This window comes from Fusarium oxysporum, chromosome 1 (assembly GCF_000149955.1).
Source record: "Fusarium oxysporum f. sp. lycopersici 4287 chromosome 1, whole genome shotgun sequence".
In the NCBI taxonomy this organism is placed as follows: Eukaryota; Fungi; Ascomycota; class Sordariomycetes; order Hypocreales; family Nectriaceae; genus Fusarium; species Fusarium oxysporum.
The window spans coordinates 5237242-5249899 of NC_030986.1; the positions used below are offsets into that span (position 1 = coordinate 5237242).

The 12658-nt window shown below is 48.2% G+C and overlaps 6 protein-coding genes across 13 annotated transcripts; 3 read left to right on the forward strand and 3 right to left on the reverse strand.

The window, feature by feature from the left end:
* Positions 1-575: 575 nt before the first annotated feature.
* On the forward strand, positions 576-4551 carry FOXG_01152 (uncharacterized protein). The gene is made up of 2 exons (XM_018377935.1): positions 576-1924; positions 1988-4551. The coding sequence occupies exons 1-2, from the start codon at positions 1601-1603 to the stop codon at positions 2558-2560; spliced, it is 897 nt and encodes a 298-aa protein (XP_018233737.1). The 5' UTR covers positions 576-1600; the 3' UTR covers positions 2561-4551.
* On the reverse strand, positions 954-4551 carry FOXG_01153 (uncharacterized protein). Of its 6 annotated transcripts, none has more exons than XM_018377941.1 (3): positions 2919-3689; positions 1963-2776; positions 954-1887 (listed from the first exon to the last, which is right to left on the reverse strand). In XM_018377941.1, the coding sequence occupies exon 1, from the start codon at positions 3533-3535 to the stop codon at positions 2960-2962; it is 576 nt and encodes a 191-aa protein (XP_018233743.1). In that variant the 5' UTR covers positions 3536-3689; the 3' UTR covers positions 954-1887; positions 1963-2776; positions 2919-2959. The 6 variants fall into 6 exon arrangements, with proteins under 6 accessions (XP_018233743.1, XP_018233742.1, XP_018233741.1 ...); XM_018377940.1 differs by having other exon boundaries at positions 1963-2779; XM_018377939.1 differs by having other exon boundaries at positions 1942-2779.
* Positions 4552-4716: 165 nt separating this feature from the next.
* On the forward strand, positions 4717-9900 carry FOXG_01154 (uncharacterized protein). 3 transcript variants are annotated; one of them, XM_018377942.1, is made up of 8 exons: positions 4717-5501; positions 5551-5621; positions 5675-6044; positions 6097-6178; positions 6225-6701; positions 6753-7065; positions 7115-7434; positions 7483-9900. In XM_018377942.1, the coding sequence occupies exons 1-8, from the start codon at positions 5439-5441 to the stop codon at positions 7839-7841; spliced, it is 2055 nt and encodes a 684-aa protein (XP_018233744.1). In that variant the 5' UTR covers positions 4717-5438; the 3' UTR covers positions 7842-9900. The 3 variants fall into 3 exon arrangements, with proteins under 3 accessions (XP_018233744.1, XP_018233745.1, XP_018233746.1); XM_018377943.1 differs by lacking the exon at positions 4717-5501 and having other exon boundaries at positions 5519-5621; XM_018377944.1 differs by lacking the exon at positions 4717-5501 and having other exon boundaries at positions 5519-5621; positions 5675-6178.
* Positions 8315-9547, reverse strand: FOXG_01155 (uncharacterized protein). Its single transcript, XM_018377945.1, has one exon. It carries the CDS (start codon positions 9414-9416, stop codon positions 8526-8528), a length of 891 nt encoding a protein of 296 aa, XP_018233747.1. The 5' UTR covers positions 9417-9547; the 3' UTR covers positions 8315-8525.
* Positions 9901-10121: 221 nt separating the features above from the next.
* On the forward strand, positions 10122-11153 carry FOXG_01156 (peptide-methionine (S)-S-oxide reductase). The gene is made up of 2 exons (XM_018377946.1): positions 10122-10590; positions 10641-11153. The coding sequence occupies exons 1-2, from the start codon at positions 10323-10325 to the stop codon at positions 10988-10990; spliced, it is 618 nt and encodes a 205-aa protein (XP_018233748.1). The 5' UTR covers positions 10122-10322; the 3' UTR covers positions 10991-11153.
* Positions 10190-12535, reverse strand: FOXG_01157 (uncharacterized protein). Its single transcript, XM_018377947.1, has 2 exons — positions 11881-12535; positions 10190-11823 (listed from the first exon to the last, which is right to left on the reverse strand). The coding sequence occupies exons 1-2, from the start codon at positions 12429-12431 to the stop codon at positions 11337-11339; spliced, it is 1038 nt and encodes a 345-aa protein (XP_018233749.1). The 5' UTR covers positions 12432-12535; the 3' UTR covers positions 10190-11336.
* Between the last annotated feature and the right edge of the window lie 123 nt (positions 12536-12658).

Below are 12658 nucleotides of genomic sequence, written 5' to 3' on the forward strand. Positions count from 1 at the left end.
CCTTGTCTGATGGGGATTGTGATTGAATCCGCATGTCGCAAACAAAGGACTCTTTTGGAAACCCAATTCTCTGGACCCTTTTGTTATTATTATTGTCTCTGGCCTTTTCACTGAGTCGGTCTCTCTGAGTCGAGTCTCAATGACATTTCATTCCGATGCAAGAAAGCGGAATAGACCCAGCCAATAGAGTTGATAAAAATAATCGCAAAGAGTGACGCCGCTTAGATGGTTTGAAGTTAATTTTGCAGAGACACAACTGAACTTAGCTTACAAGCTCAAAGCCTTCAACGTCATGAAAGATGTTGCTCTAGCTTCAACGGACCAAGCTGTCATAGACGTTACATCTCTTAAAGCAAAGCAGACGACCGTTGACAGAGCCAAACGGCACAAGAAGGGGAGCTTCGTTGATGACTCGACGGTACCTAATTAGAGCACGCCCGCCCGTTGAATCTAAAAGGTACTTGCCGTTGACAGGCATGGATGATCCTGGTTCACTCATACTCATACTGTGGTGTATGTGGATGTCATCGGACTGCTCCTTCGGTTACTAAGGTATTTTCACATGCGGGGATAAGCGAGTGAGATCAACTGAAGCGAGCTGAAGAGACTGATGAAACTTTCCTCTCCCCCTCTGGAACTAGCCCTTCCAAGCTCTATCTGTCCGAGACGGACCCGTCAGCGACATTCTCTGGTGCAAATGGCCAACTTACACGAGAAAACTTGAACCTACTCCACATGTCATGAGAGCTTTCAGCTTCAGTACCTTTGCGCTTTACCCTTAGTGATCTAGTCTTCGGATGTCTCGTCTCAATATTCCATCGTCACCAGCTGAGGGAGGTTAATACGGTAATAGTCGCCTTTTTTCTCTTTTCATGCGTGCGGGTACGCCTCGAAAAAACGCCATCGACGACTAAAGTCAGTGTCCCCTGTGTGCTGACCTGTGAACACCGTCACGCAAACAATGCCAATCGTCTTTTTGATACTGTGGTAAGCAAATAGTGTACTTGATGATCAACATGATGCTTATATGCTTGGTTGCCCAAAACCATTGTAACTATATCCTAGACAGCATCATGTTGGGCAGACAGACATGAACAAAAGGCCCTCGTTCAGATAACCCCAGGAACCTTGTCTGTGAAGGACAAGCAATCACAAAGAAAGGCTATCCCCGTAGCGTAACCCGAGTTACACCTCTCCTCTCCCGGGAGTATCAATATCAGAGTCAGACTCCATTCCGTGTCGCCTGTACCGTCCCCTACCTTACCTTAGGTACCCTGCCGATGTGATGCCCACCCTCGATGAGAGCTGGGATGCAAATGCGGCTACTACACTCAGGGACGACGCCACTTGGACCGTTTGGTCTGAGGTGTGGTTCGATTGAGGATATCATTGCTCGGAAGTCATGCCCTTCCCTCCTGCTCTTTCTTGCTCTCCTCGATATAAAATCCCCGAGTACGCCATGGAAGAAACTCTCTTTTGTCAGGTCCCTTAGCATCAGTATCCATCTCGTCTCTTCTCATCTCACCATTCCTGAGCATCCTACTCCTCTCCCTTCCCAACCATACACACATCACCAAAACCACTTGGAAATCAAGTCACAATGGTTCAATTCACTCGTGCCGACACGGGCATGTCTGGCTTGCCCACTGAGGAAGCTGTAGCGGATCGCAGAGCAGGCAGTCCCATCCCCAACCGCGTGAGAAACGCCATCGTCATCGTCCTCGGAGAATTCTGCGGAACCTTCATGTTTCTTCTTCTCTCTTTCATCGGAGCCCAAACTGCCCTCGTGACCAATAACCCTACCAATTCTACTGCCCCCTTGGAGCCCTTCTCGTTGATGTACATTGCTGCTTCTTTCGGTACCGCTCTCGCCGTCAATGTCTGGATCTTCTATCGTGTTAGTGGTGGCATGTTCAACCCGGCTGTAAGTGACACTCGCACCGACTTGCTTGATTGACTCACATGCTCATTCTTTTTTCTTCTTTAGGTAACTCTTGGTCTGGTCCTCGTCGGTGCTGTACCACCTCTTCATGCCCTTGCTATTATTCCTACACAACTCGTTGCCGCTATCGCCGCTGCGGGAGTTACCGACGGTCTCATCCCCGGACCTCTCCTCGTCACAAATTCTCTCGGCAATGGTACGAGCATTGCTCAGGGTGTTTTCCTGGAGATGTTCCTCACTGCCCAACTTGTCTTGACTGTTTACTTCCTTGCCGTTGAGAAGCACCGCAGCACACATCTTGCCCCCGTCGGCATTGGTATCTCTGTCTTCATCGCCCACATCTGTCTGACAAACTGGACTGGCACATCCATCAACCCTGCTCGATCCTTGGGCCCTTCAGTTATCGCTGGTTTCCATGGGTATGATTGGATCTACTACCTCGGTCCCTTCATGGGCTCTTTCCTGGCCTTCGGCTGCTACAAGATCTTTAAGGTGCTCGAGTATCAGACTGCCAATCCTGGCCAGGATGATGATGATTTGGAGAGGGGTAGCAAGCATCACTTCTTCGGCCATCACGAGAAGGAGCCCATCTCTCACTCCCAGACCGACACTTCTTGAGCCCAAAGACCATGGTGTTGCCCCACGAAACGATAGCGTCATCGATGGTCAGATGAGCAATGCCTAAGTTGTTCCCGGCGATCGGGGCTGCTCAAACCACATGTCCAGCACTGGCTGTATGACTATGTGAGCAGTACAAGATTATGAGTTCCGTTACATTCTGTCATGGTACAGCGGGCTCTGACACAAGGCTGGATCTATGTGTTGAACCATTCACTACTACATCGAGTCAGTGTATGTAGCACGATGATGAATTTCTAATGGGTGTTTTTGGGAAAGGAATGGAGGGGAAATTGGAGTATACGAGGAGGATGCATGATTAAACGAGGACTTCTAGCATGAGTTTCGGAGTACATACAGTTTCAATAATACATCTGGGCTTCCTAAGTGTAGTGTAGCTCAGTTACCCCGATTATCTTGAAAGTCGTTCCACTCGTCGTCGTCGTCCTTGGTCGTCAATCCCATCGCCTCTTCCTCCTCAGGGCTTCTAAGATTCTTTACCCGCATACAAGCCTGGAAACCAACAAAAGCTGCCCAAAACGGCAGTGGGATAAAGGATATAATACCCCCGATGTAAACGATATAAACAACAAACCCAAGGTATGATTGTATGAATACCAGAGTTCTGTTGATGGGTCCTCTACCTGAACCAATGAGGTCTGTAAAGACCAGGCCGGCAACCATTAAAACGCCAAAGATCCAGAGGATACTCAAGACTGGGAGAACCATAGCCCAATCTCTCGTTTCATAGAAGAACCGGTGGAAACGTTTGGTCCATGGTGCTAGAATGGGTATGCGGGAAGCTGTGGTGAAAAGGAGAAACAGCTCAAATGTGAACGGGAGAAGCAAAAGAAGGAGGCGGGAGGAGAATGAGTCCACGAGAAGCTGGTATGTTTCTGCGATAAAGAGGAAGCCAAATTGGAATGACCATAGGCCATAGACCACGGTCTTGAAGAGAGATCTTTCGGTTGACATTGTGTGCTTATTTTGCGATGAAGTTGAGAGGTTGTTAATTTGAAGTTGAAGCAGGGGTAAAGTGAGTGCTGATCACTGATTACTGTGCCCCGCTGTGCCGCTCGATGGATGATCCTTGTTGCAGATATGGAAATAGCACGGCAACAAGCGCCGTTAGTGATAGACATTCCATGAGAATAATTCTGATTACTCTATAGTTCAAGATTGGCATTGTGCTATTAGTCTCAATACTTTGGAATCTTTAGAAGAATAGCGAAAGTTGAGGGAAAAGTCTTTGACCGCTGACAACATGTCAGCTGCAGAGACGCATTAAGTGCATTTAAGTCCCACCTACACAACCAATTAATAGTTTATCAAGTTAAGATTAGAAGAGTCAGTTCTATGATGCACAGAATTGTTCTTGAGTGCTTGGCTCAATGTTGTAGAGCTTGTTGGCCAAGTTATGCGATGTGACAGTTTCGCATATGTATGCATCGATGCTCATATAAAAGATCACATGCAGTGCTTGGCGGCCAGACATACATAGAAGTTGTGTTAGTGAGAGGCAACATATCAACTGAGAAGATGCATGTGCAACTATAACTGCTGGTATGACAGGTAGAGGTCAGAATATAGGAGCAATTGTCCCGAGTCTGGACGGATATTGTAGTCGATGTAACAATGTTAGACTGTGACATGAGAGAGTAATCAGGTGATATGTATTCATCAGAGGGCACGGTTCTTTGTGATGTAACGCCAGGTTAGGCTCGAATTGACTCTATAGCATTGGAGTCATGAGATCTGGTTGTAACTAGAGCATCCACTGCACCGGGCATCGATGCTTCTCTTCCGCCGCAAAGTGGATATTATCGGGTCCGTTCGACCGAGAGTTGTCAATTATGGTCTGGAGGAAAGGATACTTGATGTAGATGAAGCAACATTGAATGAGATAATAATTAGTGATTGAAAAGGAATTGAATGAGTAGCGAGACAATAAGCAAGGTATTCAGTGCTCCATATATACCGAGATAATGCTTTATCAGATGCCGTAGCCAGTTCCTCGGTATCCGGGAATGGCTGCGGAGCTCCATATGTAAAGTGTTCCGGTTCCGGTTTCGCCTCGTATGTCATTTAGCTTGATATACGAAAATAAATCAAAAGCATATGATACATTTAAGAGAACTCGAAATCCAGTAACAAGTCTTGGCCATATAGTTGCAAATAAGAACAAATTGGTCTCAGAGACTGTCGATCTTCCAGGTTATGACGACTGAAGAGACCCAAGTTACAGGACATCCAGCGCTGGACCGCCCTATACCGTTGGCTGCGCCTTCCTATGGAACAGCCATCCCAAAGAGCACATGACCCACGTGATCATCTTGTAGTTAGTCCTGAGGCTTCCAAGGGGATATGCCTGATCAATCCTTGCCCTTTACATTTGACTGCTTACAATATCGTTCAATACAATTCAGTATATCTCATCAATTGATTAGAGGACCTGACCTCTCTTACACAGAGTCTGGTCAGGCCTGACAGGCCTAGAACCCGCCCCCACTTGTCCCTCCGAGCTGGGGCCTCCCGACAGTCTTGCCCCGGCCCAACGCAGCATCGGCTCCGTGTACTTTACCTTTACTTTACCTTTGACTCGAAACAGTCACAAGGCGGAGAATTTTCGTTTTAGTCGGGCTTTTATCTACTGTGCCTTGTTTTTACCCCTAAAGGAGAAAACCACCTTCACTGTCTTTATGCTGTCCCTCGGCGCAATAATCTACAGCTTCATCATCGGACAGACCCGGCCCAAGTTCTAGGTGGGGTTTCAATGTCCAACGCGGGGCTCACTCTCTGCCTCTGACGACTCTTGCCGATTTAATTACAATACCGGAACTGACCTGGACGAGAAACTCATCAGACTTTGTGGCACATCATGTCGTCGGTCAAAGCCACAAAGAAGAGCGCATTCTCTTGTGAGCCGTGCCGTAGACGCAAGGTCAACACAATCACTACTTCACCCATAAACCTGTACTGATAGCCTTTAGGTCAAATGCGGCGGCGAGCAACCGATTTGCAATCGCTGTGCTGCTAGAAGCGATGACTGTATTTACAAACTGTGGGACTCACCTCGGCCTCATTATTTTCTGAGCAATTGCTCACGTGTCATAGAAACCCGACTCTGTCTTACACCCAACGCCTTGAGGAACGCATCAAAGAATTGGAAGACCAACTCGCTGCTATCAAATCTCCTCCCTCAGTGGCCGCCTCAAATCATTCGAGTCCTGGGGTCTGGAACGGCCATGACTTGAATCGCCATCCAGACGAGCATGCAATGACGAGGAGCTTCATGGGCCTCAAGATCGATGACAAGGGTGGCATTACTTACCACGGACCGACTAGTCTCTTCAATCTTCCCAGTGACCCTCACAAGCATAAGCCAGACTCGATATCATCCATTGACTCAGATGCTCATAGGAGAGAGCGATTGGTCAACAATGCATGGCATCAGCGAGCGATGGAAAACCTGTCTGACATTCCAGTAGGTTTTCGTGTAATCTGCAGTCTCATGAGTCTCAACTTACACCACAAAGGAACCGTTTCAATACCTTCTGAACGTGCATTGGTGCTGGATTCAGCCTCTTTTCAACTTTATCTACAGGCCTGCATTCACTCGTATGCTTCACCTTGACATTATGTAAGCACTAACTAACACTCGCAGGTGACATGCAATCCATGGGACCGTACTATTCTCACACTCTTTTGAATGCTATGCTCTCACATTCTATCCGCTGGGGTAAAAGTGATCCTTCCACCAAACAACTGCTGGATCAGTCGTATGATGGAGGGGCTGTCTTTGCAAAACACGCCCGAAGCATGCTTTTCGACGAACTAAGTAGAGGTGTTTGCACTATCCCAACTGTTCAGACACTGCTACTACTTAGCGCAGGAGAATGTGGTCATGGCAACACAACACAGGCCTGGATTTATAGTGGCATAGCGTTCCGTCTCATTGATCATTTGGGCATTTGTGTTGATGGACAGAGATATCCAGGATCCGTCCATTTGACTGATGAAGAGGTCGAGATTCGACATCGACTTTACTGGAGTTGCTATTTCTGGGATAAGATTATCAGCCTATACCTCGGTCGTTCGCCTTCACTGCAACATACACAGGTGTCCCCACCCCAGATTATCAGTAAGTCTAGCTGTGGAACTATTTAGCAAGCAAGTTACTCATAGTTTCTAGTGGACGACTCGGCTGAGAATGAGCTCTGGGTCCCCTTCGACTCTCCTCATGGATCAGATTGGAAATATCCTCCTGCGACAGCTCACTCAACTTCCTGTTTCATGAGTGCTTGCCGATTATCGGTCATCTTTAATGAGATTCTCATTCACATGTATGATCCATTACTGGAGAATACCGAGGCAGAGATGCAAGAGTGTCTACAGACTCAAGACCCTGCCATGAGACTATGGTGGGAACAACTCCCTCCTCATCTCAAGATCGAGCTCTCCGCCATGCCTGAGCTGGCACCTCCGTCACACATTGTCACCATGAAGTGAGTACCAGTTTGTCATTTCTGAAAAGCGCTAGCTAACCTGTTTAAGTGCCTTGTACCATACGTTCAGAATCCTCCTGTTCAGGCCGATGCTCACCTGGCAGGTATACCCAGAGGATGAAGGCCCTCATCCGATGCAAAACCATCTCGTGGAATGCGTCACATCTGCAACATCTATTATAGCCATCTTCGATCTTTTCTGCAGAACATTTACCATCAGCCACTGCGTTCTATCACTTTCATACAGTGTGTATATCGCGGCCACAATTTTTCTTTTGCAGGTCCAAGCTACCCCCGAGGACCAACAAGCAGTTCGCAAGCTGAGCTTCTGCGTACGAGCCTTGCATCAGGCCAAAACCGTTAATCCAGGTAAGTAGCTCAAGTCCATGGCTATACAAGCTCTAACACACCACACAGTCATCTCAAGTGCTTTGGATTTGATTACCCGAGAGATGGCGAATCTTGGGCTTGATCCAGGATTTAGTACACCACAACAACAGCCTCCTCCGCCTATGCCTCAGCCTATGCCAGATGTTCAGATGCCTACAGACATACCGATTACCGAGACTGTTTACCCGGCTTCATTTGAGATACCTGCACAGCAATCGCCTTACGAGCCGGAGCAGCTGTTCCAGACACCGTGGGCTGACAATATGAACCCGAATGCAATGGCCGTTGACCGTGGAGTTTTCGAGGCTTTATCATCGTTTGAGCCCTTGAGTGTACGGGTGGGCGCTATCTACGAGTCAGGAAACAACCCTCAGAATTTCGGTTGATCGAGGATGCTGTGGCAGAAGCATACTGGAATATACTAAAACCGATTTGATCAACGTCAATGACAGCAGGATCTATCAAGATCAAGAAACTGATGCGGATTCGAAACCGGGAAACTCAAATGGACTGAAAAATATCAACTTCTCGGCCAGGTATCAGTGCATCGGGCGCACTCAATGAACCTCAGATCTTGATTCACGCAGTAGCAAAGAACACACCGAGAGAAGCGGCCAACCATGCACCGACAGTCTTGACTACGAGCTCTCACATCAGGATATCGAAGTCGACTTAGCGTCATATAGCCGCATCTGCCGAGTCCGCACGCCGAACCCTGCTCGGCGCTATTCGGAGAAGATGTTATCGAAGTTATACTTTCAACCATAAACTTCATGCTGGAACATGGAGTCATGGCCTGATTGCCTGTGTAATCTCGCGCTCTGTGTAGAACGGCCGTTGGACTGGTTGTGCCCATTTTGGAAATCGTTCTTGACGTTTCAGGTATCGCAATGCAACGGCAAAATGATCGACAGATGAATAATAGGCAGATATGATATGAATACATAAACGAAAATATTAACAAGTACACATGTCCATGGTAGAAGGAACGAAATCAGCTTTGAACACCATGAATGAAATCCCCCCTTACTGTTATATCGAGCTCAACCCCAAGCCATAACTGATTTCAATCACTGGTCCGCCTTCCCCGATGGCCTCTGAACATCCCATAAATCTTCGGCATTCCCTCTGAACAGCCGCTCTTTGAGATGCTCATCATCACCGCACCAACTCAACACTCTCTCCATCCAGGGCTTGATATCCAATCCCTCAAACCTTGTGTGAGGCCAGTCGGTTGCAAAAACAACATGAGTCTTTCCAGCGACTCGAATGACCTCCTTAGCGATGGGATCCAAATCGCCGTAGTCAGGGAGTGTGCTCATCCGGTAAGCAGCTGACAGCTTGACATACGTCTGGCCGTTCTTGAGTAAATTGATGAGGGATGTGAAGCCTGGTATATCATATGGGTCTGCACCTGCGTATTTGTTCAGAGGCGGCTGTCCAAGATGGTCTATGCAGAACTTGACATTGAGCTTCGGAATGATAGGTTCAAGGAGAGTGACCATATCCATAGGGACGTAGACCTGAACAACCCATCCCAGAGGCCTTACAGCATCAGCGTAAAGCATCAACTGCCTCTCCAACTCGGCCGCATCAATCGCAAGTTCATTTGAGAGAATATTTAGTCTCACTCCACGCACACCCAGTCCATGCCATGAACGCAACTCCTCTTCATTGACAACCTCAGGGTCAATGGCAACAACACCTCGTCCACGCTCAGTACCTAGGGCGCGAAGACCATCAAGCAGACACGAGTTGTCGAGCCCATAGATAGATGGTTGAACAAGGACTATGTTTTGAAGCCCAACGCCAGTTTCAAAGGCGAGGGCTTGGTCCAGTGTGTGAGATGTAGGACGGTATTTGGCTGAAGCATCAAGGGTGTAGTTCTCCACGTCGACAATGTGCATGTGTGAGTCCCATGAGTCGGGAGGAATGCGTTGAGCAAGGTTTGGTGAAGTCATGATGAAGATATTGAGTATGTATAATTAATTGAATAGGTTATAGAGGGTTTTGGGGATGATATATAGTCAGTGTAAGTATAAACTATGCTATGTCCGACTGGGAAACCGAGGTCGGCCGAGTCGGCGGGGAAGACGAGACGAGAGTTTAAACTCCGCAATTCAACGGACGGTGACTTCCGAAAGTTAATCGACCCAATATTATTTTTATCTTATCGTATTTCTATTGCATTTGATATGCTAGGAATTGTTCATGTATATGCGTGGCATAATAACGGCAGTTATCCTTGTTAGCACGTGTGAGAGGGTTTGCAGGCATTAGCTACATGCGAGCATGCCCTGAGTGCATAGGGCGCATATATCGAAGAATAGCGGTAATAATGAAATCCACAAATATAGCCGAGATAGCCTCTCACTAACAAGCACTGATATCTGTACTTGAGCGTATAAGAAGCGTATGCACAGCCAACATAAGCCGGCAACTTACACATCAACAGGCCTATAAGCAGAATTACCTATTTCAAATAGTTCACAGCCCTGTAGCTCACCCCGTTACAGTAAATCTGTTCAATAATCAAGCACTAAAACACAGCCTCAACCGCTGATTCCATATGCCATAACTCGCTAATGAAAACCGCGGGGCAAAAGAAAAGACCCTTGAACTAAACCGCATCCACGCCACCTTCCCAAAAGAGGAAGCAGAGCTCTGCGAAATCCAATCGTCATCTACGTCTTCGGTGACGCAGCTCCTATAACCCCCGCCACACCTTAGCTTCCCCTTGTAAGGATTTGTCATTCACATTGACCGACAGCCCGAAAAAAACATTCAAATATCAATGCGATTCCCTCGATAGCTTCACTTCCATACACAGAACAACACAGTCGCATTCATCTCTGTTAGCTGCAAAAATGTCCTACCTTCCTCCCTTCTTGGCGCGTCTCGCTCGCCCCTTCACACAATCTACACGGCTCTCAATCGCTCCCGATCAATCCGCTGCATCTGTCATCCCAGAGGGCGCTCAGCGCTGCACCGTCGCAGCGGGATGTTTCTGGGGAACAGAGCATTTGTATCGCAGACACTTTACCGATAAGGGTCTGATCGATGCAAAGGTTGGATACATTGGTGGTGATCTTGAAAACCCTAGCTACCGCGCCGTCTGCGGTGGAAAGACAGGCCGTACGTCGCATTCCTCATCATTCGCATTAGAATATCACTAACAATCATAGACGCTGAGGCCGCGCAAATCATCTTTGACCCTACAAAGGTCTCATACGCACAACTCCTAGAATTCTTCTACAAGACGCACGACCCCACGACGCTGAACCGCCAGGGCCCCGATACCGGCCCCCAGTACCGCTCTGCCATTTACTTCCACAACGAGGAGCAAGAAAAGATCGCGCGCGAGGTCACAGAGAAGGCCAACAAGCAATGGTGGAAGGGCGGCATCGTTACTGAGATTGCGCCCGCTGGAAAGTGGTGGACTGCTGAGGAGTATCACCAACTCTACCTCCACAATAACCCCTCTGGCTATGAGTGTCCGAGCCACTTTTTGAGGCCGTTCCCACCTCTCGAATAAATACTTGGGGATGTTTGCATTTTGGCTTAGCAGACGGATGGAAATGGCACCAATGATATCAGGAAACTTAACTTGGAATGAGGCAATGAGAGGACAGAAATTCAACATATACCTAGTCACAATATGAAACATTTGAAATTCACTCCACTCTGAATATTTGAAGTTTTTTTCTTCTTATTTGCTAATCCTGAAATTAAGAAATTAGAAAATCCATCCACTTGTAGACCGGTTACAACAGAAAACAGGAGAGGAGTTTATTATCCCCCATCCGAGTAATAATCCTTTTGCTAAAAAATAATACAAAACGCCCACAGCGCTAGTTCTATGCAACTCTATCACCAATCGCTTACTTGCGTCGGTTCTGCTGCATCATCAGGATCTGAACCATGCGGATGAAGATGTTGAGGAAGTCAAGCTCAAGAGAGATACTCTCATTGACGGGGTCACGGCGGATGACACCAGCCTGGGCGAGGCGAGCGTGGTGGAGGACCTTCTGGACATCGTACAGAGTGAAACCACCAAAGACAGCAAGACCACCGTACAACCAGATGCTCTCAGTGAAGGCTAGGGTTCGGATAGCGGTGGCGGGGATGACGAGAGGGGCGAGACCAGAAGCAGCGACGATGGCGGCACCAGCCAGGAGAGGACCACCAATGTAGAGGTACTTCTCCTGCTTAGCAGTGGCACCGACAACAGCAAGACCACCCATCATGGCGATGGTGTAGAGACCGGCACGTCCAAGGAGAGCAGGAGGGACGAAGGCGAGGAGAGGGGCGACAAAGGCAGCCTGAGTGGCGTTAAAAGCGGTCCAGAGGGCGTACTTAGGGATGTAGCTGGGCATTGTTAGTAAAATGCTTCAACTTTGGCATTGATTGAATTCAACAACTTACTTGTCAGGGCTGATAGATCGAGTTCCAATCATGGTGGCGAAGCTGAGAGCGAGACCACCAATTCCAACAACCCAAGGGTTAGTAACCATGATTCGGTAAACGAAGCCGGTCTGAACCATTTGTCGAGCCGTCAATCCAATGATGCCAATTCCGAGACCAGTGTGCAGGAAAGTGTTGTTCAGGTATTCGCGCTCGTAAACGGGCATGCCACCATCCTCACGGGTCTCCCGGTTAAAGACAGCATTGATGGCAACAAGCGTACCACCAAAGATGGCACCTCCAACCAAGAGTCGTCGGCTTGTCGATTGGGGCGCTGTGGCAGCTCCCGCAGCTTGCTGGTTATAAGATCGACCGCCAGCGCGGCTTGTTCGTTGGAAAGCATTGCGGGTGGCTGCGGATGTGACGCGCGATGTGAAGAAGTTGGCTGTAGGCTTGGACTGAACGTGGAAGCTTCGGACGGATGCGGTGTTGCGGAAAGCAGTCTTTGAGAGCTCAGGAAGCCTCTGCGCAAGTCGCGCAGGGCCCTGGCGGACAGTCATTGTGAAGGACATCGTCGTTCTGGCGATGCAGGTGTTGGGAGAGAATGCGATGTGCAGTCGTTTACAAAGGAAAAGGTTGAAGCGGGGACGGGGAATCGAGAGTATTATAAGTCCCCGGGTAAAAGAAAGCATGACGTTGGTTCCGGGTGTGGAGCCTACCTAAAATCCGACATCACGTGGCTGTGCCGGTGGAATATTGTGGAAAGAACCGGCGCCTCTCAGTGACTCAGTTGGTCATC

Excerpts from the sequence above, each read along its gene's own strand:
- FOXG_01156 (XM_018377946.1), top strand. The coding sequence starts at position 10,323 with ATGTCCTACCTTCCTCCCTTCTTGGCGCGTCTCGCTCGCCCCTTCACA. Across the intron at positions 10,591-10,640 it reads CTGCGGTGGAAAGACAGGCC|ACGCTGAGGCCGCGCAAATC; the intron begins GTACGTCGCATT and ends TAACAATCATAG.
- FOXG_01155 (XM_018377945.1), bottom strand. The coding sequence starts at position 9,416 with ATGACTTCACCAAACCTTGCTCAACGCATTCCTCCCGACTCATGGGAC.
- FOXG_01157 (XM_018377947.1), bottom strand. The coding sequence starts at position 12,431 with ATGTCCTTCACAATGACTGTCCGCCAGGGCCCTGCGCGACTTGCGCAG. Across the intron at positions 11,824-11,880 it reads CGATCTATCAGCCCTGACAA|CTACATCCCTAAGTACGCCC; the intron begins GTAAGTTGTTGA and ends AACAATGCCCAG.
- FOXG_01153 (XM_018377936.1), bottom strand. The coding sequence starts at position 3,535 with ATGTCAACCGAAAGATCTCTCTTCAAGACCGTGGTCTATGGCCTATGG.
- FOXG_01152 (XM_018377935.1), top strand. The coding sequence starts at position 1,601 with ATGGTTCAATTCACTCGTGCCGACACGGGCATGTCTGGCTTGCCCACT. Across the intron at positions 1,925-1,987 it reads GTGGCATGTTCAACCCGGCT|GTAACTCTTGGTCTGGTCCT; the intron begins GTAAGTGACACT and ends TTTCTTCTTTAG.
- FOXG_01154 (XM_018377942.1), top strand. The coding sequence starts at position 5,439 with ATGTCGTCGGTCAAAGCCACAAAGAAGAGCGCATTCTCTTGTGAGCCG. Across the intron at positions 6,045-6,096 it reads AAAACCTGTCTGACATTCCA|GAACCGTTTCAATACCTTCT; the intron begins GTAGGTTTTCGT and ends TACACCACAAAG. Across the intron at positions 7,066-7,114 it reads TCACACATTGTCACCATGAA|TGCCTTGTACCATACGTTCA; the intron begins GTGAGTACCAGT and ends AACCTGTTTAAG.